We start from the raw sequence: 27,259 nt of genomic DNA, 5'->3' as shown, positions 1-27,259 counted from the left end.
TTTCTGGTCAAAACTCATCACCTAAAAATTAATTTGTTTTTAGATCATTTTCACTTGTTTCAAACACATTTTTACTTGAAATAAGTAGAAAAATCTGCCAGTGAAAGCAGGTTTTTTGTGCTTGTAATAAGAAAGAAAAACTTGCTCCACTATCAGATTTTTCTACTTATTTCAAGTGAAAATAGACTTGAAATAAGTAAAAAAAAGTGTCTAAAAACAAGCTACTTTTTTATGTGATGAGTCTTATTTTAAGTAGAATGAGATTAGTTTAGACTAGAAATGACATTTTGACTAGAAATAAGACAAATATTCTTGGTAAGATATTGAGTTTTTGCAGTGTGTAGTCAAAGCAGTAGGTTCATCACCTTTAATTATCGGTGCATGTTGTTTTGAGATCGGTGGGGCAGAGACGTGAGCTGCTCAGAGCTACACAGAGGCTCATGGGATTTCTTGGTTTCCCTCATCAAACTCATCAAATACACAATCCAACAACTCCACAACGCTCTGGTGGACAAGTTGTGACCTGCACATTCACCACACTATGAGATAATAACACAACGTTACCAGACAGAGTTGTTTTAGAGGGAAATAAAGCCGGAACTACATTCCAGACACGGCTGCTGGGCGGAGGGATTTCAAAATTCTCCAGATTCCCACACTCAATTCCTAAAAAGTTCAGCTTTACTCGCACGGATAAAGATTATCTCATAGCGTGGTGAATGTGCAGGTCACAACTTGTCCACCAGAGCGTTGTGGAGTTGTTGGATTGTGTATTTGATGAGTTTGATGAGGGACAGGTTGACCTGTACCGTTCACTGAGCAGCTCACGTCTCTGCCCCGCCGATCTCAAAACAACATGCACCGATAATTAAAGGTGACGGACCTACTGCTGTGACTATACACTGCAAAAACTCAAAATCTTACCAAGAATATTTGTCTTATTTCTAGTCAAAATGTCTCATTTCTAGTCAAAACAAATCTCATTATACTTAAAATAAGACTCATCACATAAAAAGGAGCTTGGTTTTAGACACTTAGTCTTCTTTTTCTTTTTCTTCTTCTTTCAAGCATATTTTTACTTAAAATAAGTAGAAAAATCTGATAGTGGAGCAGTTTCTTATTACAACCACAAAAAGTTAGCCTTCACTGGCAGATTTTTCTACTTATTTCAAGTAAAAACGTGTTTGAAACAAGTGAAATTATCTAAAAACAAGTTACTTTTTAGGTGATGAGTCTTATTTTAAGTGGAAAGAGATTAGTTTTGACTAGAAATGAGACATTTTGACAAGAACGAAGACAAATATTCTTGGAAAGATTTTGAGTTTTTGCAGTGTAGGGATTACTATCCGTTTAACAGTAGGCTAACAGGTCTGATACTGTGAGCTCTGAGGCTTTATGTAAAGGTCAAAGGTGAAGCTGCTTCAGGAGGAAACAGAGTCAGCGACCTCTGTGTGATGCGTCGACCCCTCGGCTTCTGGCTTCGGGCTGCGTTTGGAAGAAGACAATACCTCTAAACCACCGGCCCCCAAAAAACACTGAGCACATGCACTTCACTTTCCAAAGCTCATTACAACACACAGACCTCCGCTGTTTAACCCCCTCCACCTCCCTCTCTCCTCTCTCCACCTCCCTCCTCCCTCTCTCCAATTCTTTTCCAATGAGAATTGAATTTCTCTCCTTGTTTACGTTATCATTTGTAAATCTGAGCAGAAGTGGACCATGAGCGCAGGACGGGAACTCATACACACTTTAACCAAGTATTTACAGATAATTCCAACTGTCAAATACTTGTGCCCGATGACATAGTGCAGAGTGCTGACGCTCACAACTGCCCCGACCCCCCCGACTCTCTCCCCACACACACACACACACACACACACACACACACACATACACAGTCGTTAAGCAGCCGGATTTGATTTCAGGTAAGAACTTATTGAGAGAGAAAGAGGGAGGGAAGGAGGGAGGGAAGGAGGGAGGGAAAACAAGGCTGAGACGAGACGACGTTAGACGTTTTAGAGCTGATCGACACTCAGAGAATAAAAAACCTCTGGAGTTTGTGTGAGACGTTCAAGGTCGGACTGTTGTTGCCAAGTGTTTTAACTGTTTTTCACTGGACTTCCTCCTCCTCTTCGCTGTGTGTGTGTATGTCTCTGTGTGTGTGTGTGTGTGTGTGTGTGAGAAGAGTCGTAGATTCACTCTCTTCTGCTGATCTCACTCTAATCTGACAGCTCAGGAACAAACGGCCTCATAGAAACATTTTAAATCCTCCCGTAGGAACAAAAAAGCTGCAGGTTGTGGAGGAAAAAAAACCTTCTTCTCTATTTGGTAACAACACAGTTATAGATCGTTGTAATCCATCAGTAAAGAAATGTTCAGTAAGTTGTTATTTAGGATTATTTATACTAAATAAACTCATCATAGTCATATTTATTAATAGATCTGATCTGCACTCAATCAACTACCTGTAAAAAATAAATAAAACGAAGTTCATTTACAACTTTTAAGCCTTTTATAAACTGTGTTTTTCTTTGTTAAATAAAACCACAGCTAGAAAAATTAAATATGACCCTGCACTTTTAACAAAAATATTCTATATAGATTCAATATGTATCAGATTATATTATTATCTGTATGATGTATCTTATATATTATTATTAGCCTACATTAACGCACCAACAGTGACACAAACTGGCCCAACTGGCTACACATTATTATTATTATTGCTATTATTGCTGTTATTGTTGTGATTATTATAATTATCATTGTTTAATTGTGTCTTATTATTCTAACCTGAGCCTCGCGCGCTGCAGGCCGCTCGTGCAGCAGCAGCAGCAGTGTGTGTGTGTGTGTGTGTGTGTGTGTGTGTGTGTGTGTGTGTGTGTGTGTGTGTGTGTGTGTGTGTGTGTGTGTGTGACCTGTGTGGAAGAAGTCGTTTATAAAAACGGCCTGAAAGTGGCGAAGAGACAAATGAATCCGATCCATCTTAATATGAAAACACAGTAACAACTGGACCCTGAACGCAGCACCAGACCAGCTAGAACCGGACTGAACCAGACCAGGTTCTGGTTCTGGTTCTGGTCTGATCTGGATCAAAGAATTTCATCCAATTCATCGATAATAAATAAATAAATACAGAGTGCGGGGCTGTGACGTCCTGCTCGCCTCTGATTGGCTCCAATCAAACTTTAGACGTTTTGCAGAAATATGGATTTATTTTATTTATTTGTGTTTGATCCGTCTGCTGTGCGTCACGCGCCCCGCGCTGCTCGTTACCGGTTCGTTACTTTCGTTTCCAATTAGTCTGATGTGACCCACGAGCCCGTTCACAGCGCGGGAAACTGACGCTGCTGCAATTAAAACCCGTTTGTCCCGCTCAGCTCGGCCTGAAATACCCCATAATAATAATAATAATAATAATAATAAACTATTTAGCCGATAAATTATTACAGATCATTATAAATAGATTATATTATATATTTCAGTTTAGAAAATAAAAAAATAATCATAACTGTACATACACAAGAATATAAATACACGCTAATATATAGATAAAAAGGCCTATACCATTACATTATCATTATACATTATAATGATAATTATTATTATTATCATTAGAGGAACAGCTTCATATTCACTTATTCTGTTTTTTTTGTGTGTTTTTATTATCTTATTAATTTAACCACGTTATTAAAATGTTAAATTTAAATCCGCTCCAGTTCTGTTGTTTAGAAAATGTGTTTGTTTGTCCCTCAGTGTCACACACACACACACACACACACACACACACACACACACACACACACGCACACGTTTCACATCAGAGTCAAATAGTTCCCACTGGTTCAAGGTCGCAGTAAAAAAAAGAAAGAAAAAAGAACTATATATGAACATTTGTAGTGAATCAATAATTGATTCGATAACTGAATCAATAACTATCGGATCATCTGACAATGAAAATCTGAATCTAATCAATAATCCGAGAATCAAACAGTTTGGATCAGACTGAAGAGTCACGGCCTCTCTCTCTCTCTCTCTCTCTCTCTCTCTCTCTCTCTCTCTCTCTCTCTCTCATGCACGAACACGCAGACGCGCACGCACACGCACGCACGCGCCCTGTCAGTCGTGGATGAGGAGGAGCGGAGGAGTTGATGCTGATCTGAGACCAGTTCTCTCTCTCTCTCTCTGAGTCACTGAGACAGAAACATAAAATGAATTAAATCAAATTATAATTCGCTTTCATGACGCGTCACTGTCACTTGTTCTCCTGATACTGAACTAGAGTTATTGATTATTGATTGATTAGTAGCTATAGCCTGATCTGATCCAGTCAGCTGCTTCTGCAGACTCAATAAATACTATAAACCTGTTAGTTACTGAGGTGAGGTGAGTTGAGAGTACTTTATTTACTGTACAATTGAGGAGGAGAGTACAAGGACAGTGCAGATCTGAGATCAAGTGATAAAAGTACAAAAATATAATAATAAATACATGAGGCAGTAGCTATAGAGTAAAAACACATGTCAACATACTAAAAACTACAGCTTCAAGCAGCTGAGCGTTCAACAAACTAATGACAGAAGACACAGAAAACCTTCTGAACGCTCAGCTGTGTGTGTGTGTGTGTGTGTGTGTGTGTGTGTTTAGATCCATTTATTCAGTCAGTTTCTGTTTCACGGATCAATATTTCATCTGAACTTCGCGGCGTTTTACACTGTTTGGACTCGATCCTAGACCCACACACACACACACACACACACACACACACACACACACACACACACACACACACACACACACACACACACACACACACACACACACACCTCCTCCTCCAAGAAGCACCAGAGGCAGAGAGCCGCAGCGGACAGGACTCGGACTCGAACCTGGGGCCGACGCTTTTCCTGCCGCGCGGGCTTCAATAATTCAGGGCCTCGCGCTGCAGGAGGAACAAACACCGAGCAGTGAAGCGCACGTGCCCCTCAGACAAAACTCTGAATCCCGTTTAGCACGCTCACTGTGACGTCATTGTCATTATTATAATTATTAGCCTCTTATTATTATTATTATTATTATTATTGTTATTATTATTATTATTATTAGGCCCTATTCTATTATTATTATTAGGCTATTATTGTTTTAATTGGTAAAAAGCTGTGACGTCACCTCTACACTGATTAATATTATTTAATCAGTTAACGGTGAGCTCGCCTCGCGCACGGTCACTGAGACTCTGTGAAATGAAAAATAAAAAAATAAAAATTAAATTAAATTAAAAAAAAAGAAAAAGAAATAAAAAACTCCACTAGACTAAATGTTTTCCCGCCCGCAGGAGTTTATCAGGTTCACGCGCCTCAGCTGTTTAATTTCAGATGAAATAAGCTGCGCGCGGGCTCCAGTTTGGCCTCGCGCCGCTCAAACCGCAGTTTAACGGGCTTCACGCGGAGAAATAACTCACACACACACACACACACACACACACACACACACACACACACACACACACACACACACTGCTTCATCTTCATCATCATCATAGTGAGCAGTGTGACCTGTTGGACCGGTTCTCTCTGATCCAGCTGCAGGTCCAGGTGTGATCCAGGTGAGACAGAGGTTCAGGTCCAGTGTTGGTGACGTAGTGACGATGTGACGTAGTGACGTAGCGACTGCGTCATTAACCCAGTGACAACGAGGTGAGAAGATGAAGAAGACCATGGACCAGGAGCTCCAGAGCTCCGGAGAGACAGCGGGGCCTGAGCCCAGCTCTCCCCGGCCTGCAGCGCTCTGTTCCCGGGGCAGCTTCCCTCCAACCCCCCGGCGGCTCTGGAGGCCACAGATCTGTCCTCACATAGCAACACACTGACACTACACACACTGAAACACACACTTGGACACAGTTTTACGCGCAGCAGCCACAGTCTCTCTCTCTCTATGTGTGTGTGTGTGTGTGTGTGTGTGTGTGTGTGTGTGTGGCCGATGTTGCAAACCCTGTGGCTTCGCTCGTCGTGTTGCTCAACAACTGCTCTCGTTAAACTGTGGATGTGACTGTAACTGTTGTAACAAACTGATGTTAAGAGCTGCTAAGAAGTAGAAAGTAACACAACACACACACACACACACACACACACACACACACACACACACACACACACACACACACACACGCAAATGTCTACTATATTCAATGCATCAGTTTTACCTGCAGCAGCTTCTCCAGTTTATTACAGAGAAACATCAGCTGATGAGTCTCACAACGCACATAGCCTACGCACGCGCACACACGCACGCGCACACAGTAGTGTCAATGTCAAAAAAGAAAAGAAAAAAACTATTCCGTGTGAGTGATTTGACCCTCGCAGGCTTCCTCCTTATCTGCCTGAGAGACGGTGACATCTGTCTGTCAAGTGTCAGGCTGATCATTAACAGAGAGGAGGAGAAGACCACGACTCTGACGTCACAGAGGAGGGGGGGGGGTTATTATTATTATTATTATTATTATTATTATTATTAGGCTACTTATTGGCGTGATGATATCAGATATCTATGGTTCATGAAATAAAAAACAACAACTAGATCCTATACTCCACAGCTGTTTGTGGATGAAGTGAGAACAGAGCGTTTAGTCGCATGTGGGAGCTGTTAAATCCCACGGGCCGTGAAGCCCTCTCTGCGTCTTTACTGTCGCTTATGTAAAAAAAAAAAAAAAAAAAGAAAAAAGAAAAGAAAAAGGCTTAAAATAACCAAAAAAAAACGCATTTACGCACAAAAAAACTTTGCTATAGTGATTTTATTTGTGCTTATAAAACTGAGCGCTGAAGAGCTGGAGGGTGAGATGAGTTTCCTCCCTCCTCCTCCTCCTCCTCTTCACCCTCCCTCCCTCTCTTTGTCTCTCCTCCCCTCCTCTCTCTCTCTCTCTCCTTCTCTCTCTCTCTCTCTCCTCCCTCTATCAGTCCGTGCAGCGCAGCGCCCGTTTGGCACAGCGGAGATTGAAAGTGACACAGTACTGTGATTGGACTCGATCCCTCCTCGATCTGCTGCTCCGTCTCAGTCAGTCCCGCTGCTCCACTCTCTCTTTACACTCAGTTTGGCTGTTTGCGTCTTGTTGCTTCTCCGCTGCTGCGCGCTGTGTTCGATTCCCGGCTCTTTTTTTGTGTCTTTCTCGCCCTTTTTGCTGTAGTTTTTTTTGTTTTTTTCGTGTTTTTATTCCGAGTGTTTTCCGTTTCCGAGGATGAGGCGATGAGTTCAGACTGAGGGAGGAGGACTGGAGCTCTGAGGCGCGACAGGAAAAAAAAGTCCAAGTGTTTTTTGTTTTTTTGTGTCTGTGTGCGCTTGGATCGGACACACAGGACACACACACACACTCTCTCTTTCCGTGGCGCATCCGGACCCACTCAGACTCCCACTCCCACTCCCACTCCGCTGCCTCAGACTCGGTCCGGGATCAGCTCAGCTCAGCCCTGGAGTCACTACTGCTGATCAATGGACAGAGCCTCGTCAGCGGCCAGCAGCGCTACAGACACACCGTGAACAGTGAGTGGACACACACTTTACACACTCACACACACACTTACACACACTTATAAACACTTACAAACACTTACACACGCTTACACACGCTTACACACACACTCATTCTCAATAAACTCACTGTGAAGTAAATACAAAAGGATTTTAGGCTGTGAGAAAATACACACAACTGATAGGAAACTTTTTATTTGCACCAAAATTCACATTTACAATTGATACAAATATGAACTATTATTATTATTATTATATCTATTATTATTAATAATAATAGAATTCTAATAATAACATCTCAGAGCAGTATAATAATTGTGGTTAAAATAATTAAAATGAGCTGAAACTGATTTCTATAATAAACCATATTAATAACTGTGATCGATAATTGAGATGTTTAAGTTCTCAGTGTGTTTCCTTTAAAAAGAGAGAAGTCTATGTATATTCTGATATTAGTCAGGTGTTTTAAATAGCTATAATATATTAAACTGTAGATGTTGGCTATGAGATGTTTTTAAATATGATGAATTCAAGTCATCAGTTTTTATTTTAATCATCTGTATTTCTGTATATCTTTATTTGAATATTTAAATATTTTATTGAATCTTTGCAAAAACCTCTCTGGTTTAAAAACATTTTCAGAAAAAAAACCTAAACTTTATCACTTTAAAACATAAACACACACAAACATACATCCTATAATATACTGTGGCTGCGTGTGTGTGTGTGTGTGAGAGAGAGACAGAGCGAATAAATCCAGTTTTAATAGAAACCAGTGAACGTCTCTTCATCCGTCACCTCAGGACGCGTTGTCACTTTTTAACTTTAAAGAAAAATAATAATTAATGACCAATCAGTGAGCGAGGTGTCGGTGACGTTACTAATTAACACGCGCAGGGGTTTGAATAATAGAGTCACTGTCACACAACCAGCACGAATAAAACACACACACACATATATAGCAGCCTACATATATACACACACAGACACACACAGAAACACGCACGTACACGGACCTGCAGTGTGGATGTGGGTGAAGCTCCGGGACTCGAGGCGGTGACGGAGCTCAGGTCTGGCCGGGGAAGGTGCACGATGTTCGGCCTCGGCCTCGGCTGAGTCCCGGTGGTCCGGCCGGAGCTCCTGCATCCAGCTGCTGCATCCTGTCACTGATCAGCACCTATAATCTATAATCAATAATCACAGTCTGAGCTCCTCGCATAGTATATGCACGAGCCCCAAACAACAGGTTGCACCCCAACTGAAAAAGAAGCACGAGACCCTAGCCTATACCTTTTCCTCCCCACTGACACGTGAACGTCTCACGGTCTCACCGGAGCCTCCGTGACCTTGACGACGGAGCAGCAGCAGAGACACAAAACCACTATTTATTATTATTATAGGTAACACTTTACAATACGTGTCCCTTAATTAACGTTATTAGTACATTATTAAGCATTAATTAACTGTTTACAGATATATTAACAATCATTATTATGTATTACTGAGGATTAGGAAACACATTCATTAATGTAGCCTATTACTGTAGATAGCAGTTAATGTTTACTACTCAAAGTTAGTTAATAAATTATGAAGTAATAATAAAAGTTGAATAATATCATTAGTTATCATTATGTATGCATTACTCCGCATTAATTAACACATTAGTTTATATAATAATGCTTAATAATGAACTAACTAACGTTAATTAAGGGACCTTTATTGTAAAGTGTTACCTTATTATTAATATTCTTATTATAACTATTATTATTATTATTATCTATCTCCGAGCAGGTAAACTGAGCAGAACATTTATTTTGCACAAACTGCAGCTGGATCATTACAACTATATCAGATCTGATAATTCATTATAATTAAGGAAACGTTTTCAGCCTCTTCTCTCATTCAAATAAAATAAAATACATAAAGAATTATAATAGTTAATAATAAATAATGATCTGCATTTTAAAGTAAAGCAGCGCGAGGCGGACGGACGGACGGAGGCGCGTGATGTTTGTGGCCTGCGTGTAAAAAGTTGACGAGGCCGCGCGCAAAGTCTGACGGGAGGTGGAAAATAAAAAGGAGGGGGGGAGGGGGGTAAGGAGAAGTTTAAAGATGCAGGAAACTCATATTTACACTGAGCGGAGTTTTAATGTTTAATGGAGCAGCTGCTGCTCTGATGTTCAGATTTACTGACGGTCCCTGAACTCACCACCTCAAAACTATAAAGGTTCAAACTGTAAATTCACAGCTAAAGGGGTTAGATTTTATTTATTTTATCTTTTTATTTAATGAAACTGAATTAACTCATTAATAATCTGACCTGTGTGTGTATGTGTGTGTATTAGTGTGTATGTGTGTATGTGTGTATGTGTGTGTATGTGTGTGTGTGTGTGTGTGTGTGTGTTCATACATGCTCTGGGTGTGTCGGTGTTAAACAGCTGATTAGATAGAGAGCTTCACTAATGATGCTCTGCACACAACTGTCTCTCATTCAGCGTGTGTGTGTGTGTGTGTGTCTGTGTGTGTGTGTGTGTGTGTGTGTGTGTTTCAATATACTGCACACACACACACACACACACACACAGACACACACACACACACACACAGACACACACACACACACAGACACACACACACAAACCCAAGTCCATTCCCACTGTGGTGAAGCTGCTGAGCTGTGGTGGTGGAGCGGATTGGAATCAATGTGAGAGTGTGTGTGTGCGTGCATTTGTGCGTTTGTGTGTGTGTGTGTTACAGTAAAGTTGAACTTCTGCTTGCTGGACGTACGTGTGTGTGTGTTGTGTGTGTGTGTGTGTGTGTGTGTGTGCGTGTGCAGGGAGTGAGTGGACAAAATAAGAGGAACCTTTTGATAAACTGCAGCAGCATCACACTGACAGTGTGTCACGTTGTGCACATGTGTGTGTCTGTGTGTGTGTGTGTCTGTGTCTGTGTGTGTGTGTGTGTGTGTGTGGTCTCTGGAGTGTTAAAGCAGAGTGTGTGTGTAGTGTGGTTTGTGTGGTTTGCGTGTCTGTCAGTGTGTGTGTGTGTGTGTGTGTGTGTGTGTGTGTTGAGCTGAAGTACGAGGCCATAAACTCTTTAACTCTTCATCATCACCACCGTGAGACCTTCACTGACACAGATCGGCCACGTTAAACACAGCGCCTCCTTCTTCTCCTTCTCTTCCTCCTCCTCCTCCTTCTTTCTCTCCTTCTTTTTCTCCTCCTCCTCCTTCTTTTTCTCCTTCTTCTATTTATTTCCAGACTTTTGTTCATTTCTACACAAACAGATGAACTCTAACTCTGTGATGCAGCAGCAGCAGCAGCAGCAGCAGCGTTTCACCTCATCTCTGCTTCTACACATGAACAACTGTAGTTTCTTTGACAGCAGGGCTTTTAATATCACCCCTACCCCCCCTCCTCCTCCTCCTCCTCCTCCTCCTCCTCCTCCTCCTCCTTTTATCTGCAGAGCTGCAGAGCCAAGCATTAACCAATAGCTTGATAACCTGCTATAAAAGTGGATGTGAGGCGGTGAAGAGCGGGCGGCCGTATCTCTGGATATTATTTTCCTATAGGTGAGGCCTCTCCCACTCTGCTCTGCTATCAGGGCTAATAATGCCCTCATAGGTCACTCTCTCCTTCTCTCTCTCTCTCTCTCTCTCTCTCACTATCTGTCTGTGTGTCTGGTTTGCATGTCAGAGGCACTCCCCACTCGTCAGCAGACACGTAGCGTAACGGTAAAAAAAGAAGAGACAGAGAGAGAAAGACAGAGAGAGAAAGAGAAAGAGCTCAACGAGGCGTTTAGGGACTCACTCAGGAGATGGAAGTTTTGTGTCTTTAGGCGTCGACGCTCAGGTCAGTGTGTTTCTGTACCTAATAACTCTGATCCTCTGTGACCTTTCACACACTTAGAGAGGTTCAAATCTCAGAGCGGAAGTGTGTAGGTAACACTTTATAATAAATACACACTATTAAGCTTCAATAAATACTGAATTCTTCATTTGTAACGCATGAATACTCATTAGTATGTAGTTTATAAACACAGTCAGGGCTTCTCGATGATGAGTAAAACATTTTAACTGTCTATAAACTACATACTAATGAGTATTCATGTGTTATAAATGATGAATTCAGTAGTTATTAATGCTTATAGTGTATTACTTATTATAAAGTGTTACCGTGGAGATGTTGTTGTGTTGCTTCGTGCAACTTCTTAGTTTCTAAACTTTAGACGGAGAGAGAAGTTAAAAAATAAACTAAAACAAAGTGCAGCTCTGGTCTGTGTGTGTGTCTGTGTGTGTGTGTGTGTGTGTGTGTGTGTGTGTGTGTGTGTGTGTTGGTGTGTGATGAGTTGGAGTTTAGTCTGACTCTGAATTACAGTTTGTGTGTGTTTACGTCTTTGCGCTGCACATGTTGTTTATAGGTGTGTTTGTTGTCCTGCGTTTCTCTGGGTGTGTCTGCATTTCTTCCTCTTCTTCTTCCTCTTCTCCTTCTTCTCCTCTTTCCCTCCTCTGTGTATTTGTTTTGTCTACAACAACGTGTAATAATGTGGAATTTGGCGTCTTATCGTCCCAACGATGCAGGACCAACAGAGCTGAGCTGCTCTCACTCTCTCTGGATTGATCAATCGATCGGCTTCATAGGTTTAGGTTTTTTTTTTTTTTTAGGTTTATTTATTTAGCACATATTTATATTCGATGGTGCAAGGAGGGAACGAAGCCGATTGGCTCGTACATACTGTAACTTCCACCCCTGTCACTAAATACAGCAAATACAACACATTTCTATGGCTGACACATAAACATAGAGGGGGAAAAAAGGAGATAAAGTGCATAGATAATCAACCTTATATGAGCAAAATGGAGAGATAGAGAACAAAGTGGTCGGTAACAAATAGAGACAATAGAAATAAGATACAAAAAAAATCATACACTGCAAAAATTAAATATCTTACCAAGAATATTTGTCTTAATTTCTAGTCAAAATGTCATTTCTAGTCAAAACTAATCTCATTCTACCTAAAATAAGACTCATCACATTAGAAAGCAGCTTGTTTTTAGACACTTTTTTACTTCTTTCAAGCAGATTTTCACTTGAAATAATCTGAATGTGGAGCGAGTTTTTCTTCCTTATTACAAGCACTAAAAACTTGCTTTCACTGGCAGATTTTTCTACTTATTTCAAGTGAAAATGTGTTTGAAACAAGTGAAAATGATCTAAAAACAAGTTAATTTTTAGGTGATGAGTCTTATTTTAAGTGGGAAGGGATTCGTTTTGACTAGAATTGAGACATTTTGACAAGAAGTAAGACAAATATTCTTGGAAAGATTTTGAGTTTTTGCAGTGTAGATTGAAATCATAAAAAGACAGAGTAAGGATGTGGGATGTGGAGAGAGCGGGAAATTCAAGAAAAGTTGAGATAAAGTATTTTTTAGCTGCTTTTTAAAGAGTGAATAGGAAGATATGGATGTAGTCCATTCCAAAACATACTGTAGGACCTCTATAGGGAGCGTCTTTAATAATTAATAATTAATAAAGCAGTCAGTGTCTGGGACGGTTTGGCCGGCGGCGCCATAAACTGGTGAAATGTTGCTTCTTATCATGGCAACAGCCTCGTCTTATCTGCTCTTATTAACAGACGATGGGCCGGGGATGTGGCGATAAGGATCTGCTGCTGATATCCACCAGTGTGTGTGTGTGTCAGTGTGTGTTTGTGTGTCAGTGTGTGTGTGTGTGTGTGTCTCACAACAAAAGCTTGTTGCTCAACGACAACGACACACCTGTAATAATGACATAAAACGGATTAGGAACGATCAGACTGGGATGTTTTATTGTTATCACACACACACACAGATTCACACGTTCACAAGACACAAAGACACAGGGAGAATCAATCAATCAATCAATCAATCAATCAATCAATCAATCAATCAATCAATCAATCAATCAATCAATCAATCAATCAATCAATCAATCAATCAATCAATCAATCAATCAGTCGCTCCCTCTTGTTTAAAACCAACAGAAAACTGTAGAAAAACATCTGTAACATCTGGATTACATTATTTATACATTATTTTATTGATTAACTCATTATCATATTATTAATTAACGATGTGTTAACCCCTGCACTGCTGGTTTGACTGTGTTTTAGTGAAACTTTATTTAGTTTGTAATGTGAAAACATCTGAAGGAAACTGAACCTCAATAAAAATCAATAAATATTGACTCGACTTTGCTCCATTATGAGGAAAAGTCCTCCATTACTGTAAAAATCCTTCATCACACAACAATTACTAGGGAAAAAAAGTGTGAAAAGTTAAAAGTTAATCATTGAATTATTTGCCGATTATTTTCTTTCTCTCAGATTTATTGATTATTTTATGTAGAAGATATTGATCAGTTCCCATCACAGTTTGCTGACTGTCACAAAAACTAAATCTAACTAAAATCTTAAAATCTGACATAATCTATCTATCTATCTATCTATCTATCTATCTATCTATCTATCTATCTATCTATCTATCTATCTATCTATCTATCTATCTATCTATCTATCTATCTATCTATCTATCTATCTATCTATCTATCAACAAAATAAAAACAAGATCTGATGTAAAATTATTAGAAAAACACAAAAATGATTCTAGAGACGTTTGTTTTTTCTCCTTTAACATCATTTACCAGATTTTGAGTCTTTGTTGTGTGAATGTGTTGATGCTGTTTGTTTCAGACTCAGGTGTGTGTGTGTGTGTGTGTGTGTTTTCAGACTTGTGTGTCTGAATGAATTGATTCACTTGTGTAGTAAAGTAAAGTTAGAGAGGAGCTCAGAGCTGCTGGACTGCTAACGTCTTAGTGTCTTTATATTGGTTTCTAGAGGTTTAAAGTGAAATGACACAGGAGTTTATCATTATTATCTTCACTATGTTTTTCTATGTGAGGACTTTTATTGTGAAAAATAATATAAAAACAGTGTTGATGTGCAGTAAAATATTAACACTGACTATCATCATCATTATTATTATTATTATCAATAATACTATGATGATTCATGTGTATATCACAGTTGATTCTGCAGCTCTGAGAGTCTTTAAACAGTTTGAACGGATGAAACAAGTTCTTTCTTCCTGATGTTATGGTGAAGTGATGATGATGTTCAGGTGATGATGAAGTGGTGAATGTGTATGTGCTTGTGTGTTTGTGTGTTTGCTGTTTGCTGTTGCGACGTGTTTATCAGAAACAGTGAAGCAGCACGATAACATCGTCCAGTAAATACCACGTGAAATGTAATAGAAACAGGATGAGGAGAGATTAGAGGATGAAGCTGCAACCTCTGTGTGTGTGTGTGTGATACAGTGTGTTATATTGTGTTATAGTGTGTGTTACAGTGTGTGCTACAGTGTGTGTGTGTGTCCCAGGTCAGATGGTGAGATGGCGGCGGGTCAGATAGGGATCACAGGGATCGGGACCAGACTTGTTGTTGGTGATAGAGACTTGATTCTGAGGAAACACTGAACCTCAGGTCAACACACTCCTCACCTGTGCAGGGCCGTTGCTAGGAACTCTGGGCCCCCTTAAAGAATACAAAAGTGGGCCCCTCCCCCTAACTTTTCCAGTTTTTTTTTCTTAGACTACGTATCATTTTTTATTTAGCCTTCTTTGTTTTGATGCTAATGCAGCATTACACTGCAAAAACTCAAGTATCTTAGCAAGAATATTTGTCTTATTTCTAGTCAAAATGTCATTTCTAGTCAAAATAAATCTCATTCTACTTAAAATAAGACACATCATATTAAAAGTAGCTTGTTTTTAGACACTTTTTACTTCCTTCAAGCATATTTTCACTTGGAATAAGTAGAAAAAATCTGATAGTGGAGCAAGTTTTTCTTCCTTATTACAAACACAAAAAACTTACTTTCACTGGCAGATTTTTCTATTTATTGTGAATTTAAGTGAAAATTATCTAAAAACAAGTTAATTTTTAGGTGATGAGTCTTATTTTAAGTGGAAAGAGATTAGTTTTGACTAGAAATGAGACATTTGGACAAGAAATAAGACAAATATTCTTGGAAAGATGTTGAGTTTTTACAGTGTACTATGAGTATTAGTCAGGGTTTTACGTAGAATAAATCAGTCATACAAAGATTAGACTACTGGGGTTTTTTATGGGCCCCACTGGGCGCTGGGCCCCTAGAGTTATCATCACCTTTCTCCCCTATACAACGGCCCTGCACCTGTGTGTGTTTATTACCATCCTCTCTCCTCTCAGTCGGACTCAGACCTCCTCTTCCTCCTCCTCCTCTTCCTCCTCTTCTTTTCCGTCTCTTTCACTGAACTCAGGGACAGTTCATGTTTCTAATGTTTCTAATTTATTATTATTTGAAATCGTGCCTGAGCTCCTAATACGACTCAGACCGAGCTGTGGGCGACTTCAGCCTGTTGTTGCTGTTGTTGTGTAAGAACAGAGAGGAGGAGGAAGAGGAGGAGGAGGAGGAGGAGGAGGAAGAGCTTCATTGTCAACAACAGTTTCTCTGCTTCTTCTTTCTTCATCGTCTAATAGATGAAGGGATTCCCAGACTGCTGGGTGTTGTGTTGTGTGACGCTATGGTGTTAGATTTACTCATTAATAAATGAGTAAATAACTGATACAATGTTATGTCCAATGGGGTTTTAACAGTGTGAAAGTAAAAGCCAAGAAAATCATTTGTAAACCTGAATTAAAAACATTTTAATAATAAAAAAAAAAGGACCCAAAATCCAGTTTGTTTTAAAGGGATAGTTCAACATTTTGGCAAATTGGCCCATTGCCATAATCCCTATAGTCATAGGTTCGTTACCTTTAATTGTCGGTGCAAGCTGTTTTTAGAACGGCGGAGCAGAGCCGTGAGCTGCTCAGAGCTACGCTATGGAGGCTCATTATGGGATTTCTTGGGTTTCCCTCATCAAACTCATCAAATACACAATCCAACAACTCCACAACGCTCTGGTGGACAAGTTGTGACCTGCACATTCACCACACTATGAGATAATAACACAACGTTACCACACAGAGTTGTTTTAGAGGGAAATTCATGCAAAACCGCTGATGCGCGTTGCCTTCAGGGACAGTTTTTCATCAAGCAGTCTCTGTATTTCCCTCTAAAACAACTCTGTGTGGTAACGTTGTGTTATTATCTCATAGCGTGGTGAATGTGCAGGTCACAACTTGTCCACCAGAGCGTTGTGGAGTTGTTGGATTGTGTATTTGATGAGTTTGATGAGGGAAACCAAGAAATCCCATGAGCCTCCGTAGCGTAGCTCTGAGCAGCTCACGGCTCTGCTCCACCGTTCTAAAAACAGCTTGCACCGACAATTAAAGGTAACGCACTGAGATAAGAAAGAGACACTTTATTTACCCAGAATGCAGCTGTGGTGTGTTCACTAAGTCTTCCAGAGAATCAGATTTTACAGATGTGTGTGTGTTTGTGTGTTGTGTGTGTGGACAGACTCCTTCTCTCTGGCTGGAGCTCCTCTGGGCGTCTGGAGGAGGATGGAGCGCGGAGCGGAGAGTCCCATCACCCAGGACAGCCCCGAGCGCCGAGGGGGGGGCAGCCCCGACCTCGGCCTCGGCCTCCCGCCGCCGGGGAAGAAGGGACGACTGGAGCTCAACGGGAGCCCGACGGGGCCGCGCATACGCCACAACGGGGCGCCGCTGAGGCCCCTGGGAGGTGAGAGACGCCGCCGGCCGTTAACGCACTGCAAAAACTCAAAGTTTTTCCAAGAATATTTGTCTTATTTCTTGTCAAAATGTCTCATTTCTAGTCAAAACTAATCTCTTTCCACTTGAAATAAGACTCATCACCTAAAAATTAACTTGTTTTTAGATATTTTTTACTTGTTTCAAACTAATTTTCAATTGAAATAAGTAGAAAAATCTGCCAGTGAAAGCACGTTTTTCGTGCTTGTGATAAGAAAGAAAAACTTGATCCACTGTCAGATTTTTCTACTTATTTCAAGTGAAAATATGCTTGAAAAAAGTAAAAAGTGTCTAAAAACAAGCTACTTTTTAATGTGATAAGTCTTATTTTAAGTGGAAAGAGATTAGTTTTGACTAGAAATGACATTTTGACTAGAAATAAGACAAATATTCTTGGTAAGATTTTGAGTTTTTGCAGTGCAATGATGTCAGAGAGCTGAAACACCGACAGGAAGTTAGAGACAAAACAAACAGGAACAGAAGTTAAAACACGTTCAGGTTCAGGCTGTTTAAAGTAGAACTGACTGATCAATCAGTTCGATCGATTAATCAGCATCAACAGCACATTTAATAAACACAGTTATTATATCAACCTTTAAAGGAATAGTTCAACATTTTGGCAAATTGGCCCATTCCCATTGCCATAATCCCTATAGTCATAGCAGTAGGTTCATTACCTATAATTGTCGGTGCAAGCTATTTTTAGAACGGCGGAGCAGAGCCGTGAGCTGCTCAGAGCTACGCTACGGAGGCTCATTATGGGATTTCTTGGTTTCCCTTCATCAAACTCATCAAATACACAATCCAACAACTCCACAACGCTCTGGTGGACAAGTTGTGACCTGCACATTCACCACGCTATGAGATAATAACACAACGTTACCAGACAGAGTTGTTTTAGAAGGAAATTCATGCAAAACTTGAGTGATGAGTGATGTGTTTGATGAGGAAAACCAAAGAAAGTCTCCGTAGCGTAGCTCTGAGCAGCTCGCGGCTCTGCTCCGCCGTTCTAAAAACAGCCTGCACCGACAATTAAAGGTAACAAACCTACTGCTATGACTATAGGGATTATGCCAATGGGCCAATTTGACAAAATGTCTAACTATCCCTTTAAAAATCCACTTGATTAAATCTGATAAATTCACTCTGGTTTTACGTTGGAGGCTGAGAATCAACATTACTGTAAGTTTCTTTTTTTTTTTTTTTAATTTAGTGCTTAATTTGGATGAAAATGTGACGGACAAGAGGGTTCATCATCTTTTAAATTAAAATGTGTCTAAAAACAAAAACTATTAAACCTAATAAATCAACAAAATAATAATAATAATCATTATTATTTAGTACAAACCCCTCAGACTCCTCAACATGTCCACACACTCATGTCAGAGGTTTGTCGAGCTCTGTCAGTGTTTGGCTGCTGTCACATCACAGCTGTGTGTGTGTGTGTGTGTGTTTGGCTCAGTACACTGCCCCCCCCCCCCCCCCCCCCCCCAGCTGCTTCTACACTGTTAATCTATAAGTCTGAGGGGAACTGTATAATACAGGCTTACTAAATAAAGGAGATTGCTCCATATAAACAAGATTTATACAACTCACTCTGGGTTATCGATCCTGCATTCATTGTCAAAGTTCCTGGTTTATGTGTGTGTGTGTGTGTGTGTTTATTCCTCTGAGGGGTTGTGTTGCCATGTGTTTGCAAAATAAAAAATCATAAATTCTATTTTCTCTTATAATTTTCCCTCAAATTTAAGGAAAACAACTTGACTTTATCTCACAGCTTCATAGTTTCCTAAATATTTTTACAGTTTCCATTAAATTAAAAGTCCAAATGCATCGATACAACTGACTGTTTTCTAATAAAAAGTAAAATAAAACAGATTTCAGAATGAAACACACAGATAAACCAAATCCTGCAAAGTTGTTGGATGGTGGGTCCAGGTGGTGGTGAGGGGGCGGGGCTTAGTTGTGACATCACAAAGTGACAGGAAGTCCTGACGGCTGGTTTTAAGGCTCAGTTTCTGAATACAGGCTCTGTGCATTTCTCTGTGGACTGAGGCTTTGATACTTTCACAGTATTAATATAGAACCTAGAGCTGCTTTATAATCACACTACACATGGACATCTACCTTTATACTGTATGGAGCTTTAACACAAACATCTACCTTTATACTGTATGGAGCTTTAATACAAACATCTACCTTTATACTGTATGGAGCTTTAACACAAACATCTACCTTTATACTGTATGGAGCTTTAACACAAACATCTACCTTTATACTGTATGGAGCTTTAATACAAACATCTACCTTTATTTTGAAGGAGCTTTAAAGCAGATATCAGTGGCACGTTAACAAAAACATTCCACTGATATCTGCTTTAACACAAACATCTACCTTTATACTGTATGGAGCTTTAACACAAACATCTACCTTTATACTGTATGGAGCTTTAATACAAACATCTACCTTTATTTTGAAGGAGCTTTAACACAAACATCTATATTTTGAAGGAGCTTTATTAACACAAACATCTACCTTTATACTGTATCTGCAGCTTTAATGTTTGGTGAATGAACAGATGAACTCTTGTGTGGGATTACAGAGTTCAGACTCGACCACAGAGAAGAGAAGAGACCGACCATCAAATGTGAGAGGAGAGAGAATGAATGAATGAACGTTTAAAATGTTAAAAAAAGGAGAAATGAAGAAGTAGAAAAAAAAAAAACTCTTGTGAGAAAAGTTTGTAGGGCGGAGAAGGAGGAGGAGGAGGAGGAGGAAGGGGTTTCCTGTGCTGAACGGATGGTTGGTCTGTAATAATGACGGGTTGTCTTTGAAGACAGGAAACTCGACGTGTCTCCTCCAAACCACACTGCTGCCACACACACACACACACACACACACATAGATTCACATACACACACACACACACACCATATGTCCACAGTCACAAACGTCTACGCTTGTGACACTCACACCCAAGAAAAACGCTGCCAAAACACACACATACGAACACACGAACACACACACACACAGCTTATTTTAATATCCCCGTTCACTCATCCCAATACATATTAGAGGGATTAGAGGTTTGAGGCAACATGGCATCATCCAAACCAGATCACACAGCGAGCGAAGCAGCGAGGGAGCGAGAGGGAGCGAAGCAGCGAGTCACATGGACACTGGGTCTAAGAGAAGACAGACTGAGGTGGAGACAGAGGGGCGAGCGAGATAGAGCCACACAGAGGGGAGAGGGAGAGAGAGAGAGGGAGAGAGGGAGCTGCTCTGTGTTGACAGTTATATTTCCCTGTTGGGGGAAATTCACTTACTTGAATTGGCACGGCGCTCCAGTGTGTAATTCACTCCATGAGAGCCTGGAGGACTGGGAGCAGAGTGATTAATGAGGAGGAAATAGAAATATAGGAATTGACTGATTAAAACAACGGGTGGGATGGATCTATGTGTGTGTGTGTGTGTGTGTGTGCTATATGTGTGTGTGTGTGTGTGTGTATCCATGCAGTGTGTTATTAGAGCTGGGACGCTGCCTAATGCTCCAGTCCATCATTTCTTCAGAGCTTTAATTAATTGGCCGTCGACACGTGGCCCAAAACCAAGAGCCTTTTAGGAAAAAGGCCGATATTAGACAGAGAGAGGGTGTGTGTAGGTGTGTGTGTGTGTGTAGGTGTGTGTGTGTGTAGGTGTGTGTGTGTGTGTGTGTGTGTGTGTGTGAGGCAGGATTAACGGGATGGAAGTGTTGGACCTGGACAAGAGGAGGTTTTAATAAAACACTTCCTTCAAGGTGTCCTGATACAGAGAGAGACAGAATATGGGCTTCTATTTGTCTCATCAATACCTGGAAACGCACAGAGGCTGATCTACAAATATTCATTGGTTTCCACAAATACAAATTTCTAATTTGTAACTTGTATTTTGGTTTTTACAAATAGGCTACATGTATATTTAAGCAATATAATAGGCTAGCCTATATCACGAGAGGCCGGACTGGAGTGATAGCCTATATTCCTTTTATAAAACGGTTACCAATAAAGGCAATATGAAAGAGGAATACGCAATTAATTTCATGTAGTTTTGTTCAACCAGAAATACATATTACGGTATAATAAAAGCAAGCTTCCAAACTGTGAAAAAACTAGTCCCACCTCTCCAGACGTTAGCTCCAAGTAGCTCTGCATCTCGTCTTTTCCTCTGCTTTTTTTCAGGTGAAAGTCACTGCTCAGTCCCCTCTACCGTTGTTAACCCTCTGGAGGTGAAAGTTTAAACCTTAAACATGTGAACTCAACTACTTTAGTCCATTTTTTAACAACCGTGTAAAAACCGCGACTGTCTTTGGCTACGGACTCCAACAGTCCGTTGTCATGGATACATGACAACAACTTCCATTCATACCAGTCATACGTTGCCTGAGGCGGAGTGATAGCCTACGCTGTGATAAGGCTTTAGAATAGTAGCCGTGGTATATGCTCATTATGGTTAACAATTATGGTTAACAACCAATCAGATCGCCGGATTTCACCTTTCCGTTTTATAATTGTAAATATATTGGGAATTTGTAAATGTATAATTTTCCATTTGTAAAAACAAAAAAGCCATTTGTAAAACTGAAAATTCTGTTTGTGAAGTGTGATTCAGCATTGTGGATCACCAATCACACACACACATCTCTTTCCTCAATGACGTATTTCCCCAATATGTGGTTAGTTTATCCAAATGACGCCTGTTTGGAAGTTTGCTGCTCCGCCGTTTGCTGCTAAACAACCAGCCGGGCTGCTGTTGTGGTGGTGGTGAGCCCAGAGAGCAAAGATACAGCAAAATGCTAAAACAAGAAGCTTAATAAGAGAAAAAGAGAAACTGTTAAAAAGGTTTGAGAAGACTGAACTCATTAATTAATTAATTAATCAATCAGCTGGTTAAAGCCAGACACTCAGACTGCAGCAGCTGGTGTCTGTAAACCTGCAGTTTCCTCCTCAGACACAAAGACGTTTTAATTTCTCTGGATTCACTGGAAATTTGTTTCTGTTAATATTTAACTCGGTGATTCAGAACGTGCACGAGTGTTTGAAGTGGTTCAGACGGTGCAGAGTGTGTGTGTGTGCGTGTGTGTGTGTGGTGTTCACCTGTAGTGTATTTGCATGCAGAGTTGAAGCCTCACACAGTCTCATGTAAATGAAGAATTGTTGTACTCGCTCTTTATCTCGGTCATAAACTTAAACGTTTTCTCACTTGGCTTCAGTTCACACTTTAAACACCTCACTCTGTTTCACTCTACCTCACTCTGGTTTCACTCTACCTCACTCTGTTTCACTCTACCTCACTCTGTTTTACTTTGCCTCACTCTGTCGTGACTCTAGTTTCGCTCTACCTCACTCTGTTTCACTCTGGTTCACTCTTCCTCACTCTGGTTTCACTCTAGTTTCACTCTGGTTTCACTCTGTCTCACTCTGTTTCACTATGGTTTCACTCTACCTCACTCTGTTTCACTCTGGTTTCACTGTTTCACTCTACCTCTGTTTCACTCTACCTCACTCTGTTTCACTCTGGTTTCACTGTTTCACTCTACCTCTGTTTCACTCTACCTCACTCTGTTTTACTTTGCCTCACTCTGTCTTGACTCTGGTTTCACTCTACCTCACTCTGTTTCACTCTGGTTCACTCTTCCTCACTCTGGCTTCACTCTAGTTTCACTCTGGTTTCACTCTGTCTCACTCTGTTTCACGATGGTTTCACTCTACCTCACTCTGTCTTCACTCTACCTCACTCTGTTTCACTATGGTTTCACTCTACCTCACTCTGGTTTCACTCTACATCACTCTGTCTTCACTCTACCTCACTCTGGTTTCACTCTACCTCACTCTGGTTTCACTCTACCTCACTCTGGTTTCACCCTAGTTTCACTCTGTCTCATTCTGGTTTCACTCTGTCTCACTCTGGCTTCACTATCTCTCACTCTGGTTTCACTCTACCTCACTCTGGTTTCACTCTGTCTCACTGTGTCTCACTCTGGTTTCACTCTACCTCACTCTGGTTTCACTCTGTCTCACTGTGTCTCACTCTGGTTTCACTCTACCTCACTTTGTCTTCACTCTGGTTTCACTCTAGTTTCACTCTGGTTTCACTCTAGTTTCACTCTGTTTCACTCTACCTCACTCTGGTTTCACTCTAGTTTCACTCTGGTTTCACTCTAGTTTCACTCTGTTTCACTCTGTCTCACTCTGTCTGCTCTGGCTTCACTATCTCTCACTCTTCCGCACTCTGGTTTCACTCTGGTTTCACTCTAGTTTCACTCTGGTTTCACTCTGGTTTCACTCTAGTTTCACTCTGGTTTCACTCTGGTTTCACTCTGGTTTTACTATACCTCACTCTGGCGTCACTCTGGTTTCACTCTACCTCACTCTGTTTCACTCCTCCTCCTCAGGTCTGATGATCCCAGTCTTCTGTGTGGTGGAGCAGGCGGACGGTGGGATGCCGACAGACGGGTGTGACGGGCGGGAGGAGCACGCAGAGTTCGTCCTGGTCAGGAAGGACATCCTCTTCTCTCAGCTGGTGGAGACGGCGCTGCTCGCCCTCGGATACTCCCACAGCTCCGCCGCCCAGGCCCACGGTCAGTGAAGCCACACCGCCGCCATGACACTTCACTCTGTCCATGTTCTGGAGGAAATATACAGTAGAATCAGTAGTAAAGGGTTTTTCAAAATAAGACACGATTACAGTTTGGAGGCCGAAACCTCACTGCAAAAACTCAAAATCTTTCCAAGAATATTTGTCTTATTTCTAGTCAAAATGTCTAATTTCTTGTCAAAACTAATCTCTTTTCACTTTAAATAAGACTCATCACCTAAAAATTAACTTGTTTTTAGATAATTTTCACTTGTTTCAAACTAATTTTCACTTGAAATAAGTAGAAAAATCTGCCTCAAGTTTTTTGTGGTTGTAATAGGGAAGAAAAACTTGCTCCACTATCAGATTTTTCTACTTATTTCAAGTGAAAATATGATTGAAAGAAGTAAAAAGTTTCTTAAAAACAAGCTACTTTTGTAATGTGATGAATCTTATTTTACGTATAATGAGCTTTGTTTTGACTAGAAATGACATTTTGACTAGAAATAAGACAAATATTCTTGGAAAGATTTTGAGTTTTTGCAGTGTGGTCGACTCGTCTGGTCAGTTTTTTCTCTAATACAAAGCTAAAAAACATTGTTTTTGTTATAAAATGAAATCTTGGCCGTGTGGGCGGAGCCTCTCTGGGTCGGTATGATTATAATCCTCATTTATTATTATTACCAGTCATGATTTTCTGGCCTCTGCTGCGTAAACTACAGCAGTGACTCTGCAGCTCTGCCTCCTCTAATCAGCGGAGGACGGAGGTGGCGGTGCGTTCAGGGGCGACGCCGAACTGTCAGAGCGGCAACAAGCACAGGAATGTCAGAAAAACACAACTGAGACTCAGACAGAGGCTGTAGAAGTCATTAGAGACACAACAAAGAGCCGGACAGGAATGTCCCCAAAGACGAAAATACACTCTTCTGTGTGTGTGTGTGTGTCTGTGTGAGTCCACAGTATGTGTGAGAATGTTTATGAAGCCGAGGGAAAGAAAAACTGTAATTTATTGTTGCGCAGCTGGAAGCGATCTGCAGCAGGACACTGTCGCTCTGCCTCCTCCTCTCATGTTCCTCTGACTGATGGGAGACTCACATCTGGTTCAGAGCGTCGGTGTGTGTCGTCTCCGTCGGAGCTCATTCACATCAAACCCTGCTGCTCCCTCTGTGTGTGTGTATATGTGTGTGTTGTCACAGCACACACAATCACAATCACACACACAGGTAATCCCTTTACTGCCTCAAGGCCTCGGCTCTTATCGCTCCTATGTACTCTCGACCTGAACGATCTGTTTTCACTCAGCAGCTGAACCAGATTAACTCTGGTTTAACTGAACTTAACTCAACTAAACTCAAGCTGCTCCGACTGTTTTAACACTTATAATGTCACACAAACTGACGATGAATTGATTGATTGATCTTCTTCTTCATCGTCCTCGTCCTCGTCGCTCTGAAGCGTTTGGATCAAACCGCCCGTGTGGCTGCAGCTGTGGTCCGACTGTTCAGAGCTGTAAAGACTTCATCATCAGATCTGTTTTACGACTCTGATAAATATCTTTACTGTCGCTCTGCTCTGTAGTCGTGTTGCTTCTCTGTGTCTCTCCACAATGAGGCCGTCTGATTGGATGAAGCAGAGAATTAATACACAAGTTAATGGCTCAGAGTGAAACCTTAAAAGACTGATGACTGTCGTCCATTTAGAGATTTACAATTCATGTGACACGTTCACATTATCGCAGTGTTGTTCACACATGTGGTTGCAAGTTTCAAGCTTTTATCTTTATCTTCTTCACATTATCATGTGACAGAGTTGTTTTAGAGGGAAATACAGAGACTGCTTGATGAAAAACTGTCCCTGAAGGCAACGTGCATCAGAGGTTTTGCATGAATTTACCTCTAAAACAGAAGTGTCAAACTCATTTTAGTTCAGGGGCCAAAGTAAGTGCAATTTGATCTCAAGAGGGCCAGACTGGTAAAATAATAGCATAATATCCTATAAATAATAAGAACTCTAAACTTTTCTCTTTGTTTTAGTGCAAAGAAGCACATTATTAAGATGTTTACATTAAAGAACTATACTATAAAATATGTTATGACCAACCTGAAATTTCTTGAGAATAATACATGCAATTTCAACAACATAATGCCTCTTCTGTCTTCTATGTAATTTTTACATCTGGTAAATTCAACCCACGGGCCGGATTGGACCCTCTGGCGGGCCGGTTTTGGCCCCCGGGCCACATGTTTGACACCCCTGCTCTAAAACAACTCTGTGTGGTAACGTTGTGTTATTATCTCATAGCGTGGTGAATGTGCAGGTCACAACTTGTCCACCAGAGCGTTGTGGAGTTGTTGGATTGTGTATTTGATGAGTTTGATGAAGGGAAACCAAGAAATCCCATAATGAGCCTCCATAGCGTAGCTCTGAGCAGCTCACAGCTCTGCTCCGCCGTTCTAAAGACAGCTTGCACCGACAATTAAAGGTAACGAACCTACTGCTATGACTATAGGGATTATGGCAATGGGCCAATTTACCAAAAATGTTGAACTATCCCTTTAAAACTGGACTCAGCTTCTAAACATGAAGACTTTTGTATTGATTCTGATCAATAAACGGATCGGAGACAGAACCGATCAATCGTGGAACATGAAACTGAGAGAAAAAGTCTTTTTTTTTAAGTCTAAACACAGACGTCATGTTCTCTACACAACGACCTGCTACTGGTTTTATTTCTGAACGCAACCCGTTTATTAACTCCTACTTCTGAGCTTTATTACGCTGCAGTTATGTTTTTAGTTTTTTTCAGTTTTTTTTTCAGGGGGGGGTGGGGTTGTAAAACTGGAGAACTGTAATTGACAGACTGTTAAAGTCCGCTAGAAACACAAACAACTACAACACACACACACAGAGACAGACACACACACACACATAAACGTCCTCCTGCAGCGACACTGCAGCTTCACACATGAACGACATTAGCAGCACGTTAGCCGCCATGTTGCTGCCAAGTATCAGGGGAGGTCTCTCTCTCTTTCTCTCTCTCTCTGTACGTCTCATCATCAGTGTGTGTGGAAAACAGAAACACACACACACAGACACACACACAGACACACACACTCTCTGGTCCGTCCGTCCACATCAATGCACTCGTCGTCTCAAACAAACATCACAGCAGGAGCTTCAAAGTCGCAGCTTCATGCAAACAAAAGCTCGGACACACAAACACACACTGCAAACTCTCTTTAACCCATCAGTGTGTGTATCTGCACTACAATTCACACACACACAAACACACTTTGTGCAGTATCACAGACCAAACACACACACACACACCCTCTCTCTCTCTCAAATGAATACTTTTTGTTTTTTAAAACAAGCGTTTATGTTAAATGAATAA

At 40.8% G+C, this 27,259-nt stretch overlaps 1 protein-coding gene across 1 annotated transcript in view; it reads left to right on the top strand.

Annotated features, from left to right (window-relative positions):
• The first annotated feature begins 7,352 nt into the window (after positions 1 to 7,352).
• Positions 7,353 to 27,259, top strand: part of LOC146965589 (DNA-binding protein SATB2-like) — a 47,094-nt gene continuing 27,187 nt past the window's right edge. Inside the window, exons 1-3 of the mRNA XM_085766236.1 lie at positions 7,353 to 7,530; positions 17,000 to 17,221; positions 23,681 to 23,866. Of these exons, the coding sequence (XP_085622362.1) occupies positions 17,044 to 17,221; positions 23,681 to 23,866 (364 nt within the window). The 5' untranslated portion in view covers positions 7,353 to 7,530; positions 17,000 to 17,043. The remainder of the gene's footprint in view (positions 7,531 to 16,999; positions 17,222 to 23,680; positions 23,867 to 27,259) is intronic.

Source organism: Trachurus japonicus, chromosome 21 (genome assembly GCF_045865225.1).
Source record: "Trachurus japonicus isolate A0001 chromosome 21, Traja_1.0".
NCBI lineage: Eukaryota > Metazoa > Chordata > Actinopteri > Carangiformes > Carangidae > Trachurus > Trachurus japonicus.
This window is presented reverse-complemented; position numbering and strand designations above follow the sequence as displayed.